The sequence below is a fragment of the Haplochromis burtoni genome, unplaced genomic scaffold (assembly GCF_018398535.1).
Source record: "Haplochromis burtoni strain Fernald_Lab_line unplaced genomic scaffold, NCSU_Asbu1 Contig_83, whole genome shotgun sequence".
NCBI lineage: Eukaryota > Metazoa > Chordata > Actinopteri > Cichliformes > Cichlidae > Haplochromis > Haplochromis burtoni.
Window position 1 is genome coordinate 1,263,192 of NW_024582444.1, and position 871 is coordinate 1,264,062.

Below are 871 nucleotides of genomic sequence, written 5' to 3' on the forward strand. Positions count from 1 at the left end.
GGCTTGATAAAGTATTTTTTACTGGTAATCAACTTAACACATCTGCTACTATTCACCCATCTAAAATACCAAGCAGGCGTAAAAGATCTCGACTACTTTCAGGAAATAGTGGACCTCAGTTATCTATATTAAACCCTTGTTGACCACCATGAGTAAACAGGTGAGCTGGAGTCTGTGACATTAAATCAGTGTGGTTTCAAACAGGATTTTTTTTCCCACAATGCACCTTGCACACTGATAGTAACTGTAAACAATATTTGAACAAACAAATGTTCCAGACTAAGAGAAGGCAGAGAACATGCAGATATATAAACTGGGAAGCCCGTCTCAGTCCTGAGGTTTTGACCTTGTGTGTAATTGTAGGGTTAGTGTTGGACTTTTAGTGAGGTTTGGTATGAAGGACTTTATGTTTGTTCTTGTGTTTGACAAGCGGATGATGCATTGGTTGCATCCACTCCAAGTCTTTGCGCTGATAATATAGTCCCTCCTCAGTGGTGCTGCCTCTTAGATAGGTACCTGCAGAAACAAACAGGCACACATTCAGCGCATATTTTAAACACATTCAGTTGAATTCATGTTGATTTGGGGAAATGTACGAATGACACTGGGACACAACATTAAAAATGAGTAACTACATAATGGAAGAACATTTAAAGCCTTTACCATGTACTAGAGATGGACTGATCCGATATTACGTATTGGTATCGGTCCGATACTGACCTAAATTACTGGATCGGATATCGGAGAAAAATAAAAAATGTAATCTGATCCGAAGTATCACAAAATCACCTCACAAAACGTGCTACTTGGCGTAACTCAGCTCAGCGCATCGGAGCAGTATCTGTCACGTGATAGAGCGGCTGTTGTCTGC

The 871-nt window shown here is 40.2% G+C and overlaps 1 protein-coding gene across 1 annotated transcript in view; it reads right to left on the reverse strand.

Annotated features, from left to right (window-relative positions):
• Nucleotides 1-215: 215 nt before the first annotated feature.
• Nucleotides 216-871, reverse strand: part of ublcp1 (ubiquitin-like domain containing CTD phosphatase 1) — a gene marked incomplete in the record, with an annotated part of 16,756 nt that continues 16,100 nt past the window's right edge. The window contains 1 exon segment of the mRNA XM_042222300.1: nucleotides 216-516. Within this exon segment, the coding sequence (XP_042078234.1) occupies nucleotides 489-516 (28 nt within the window).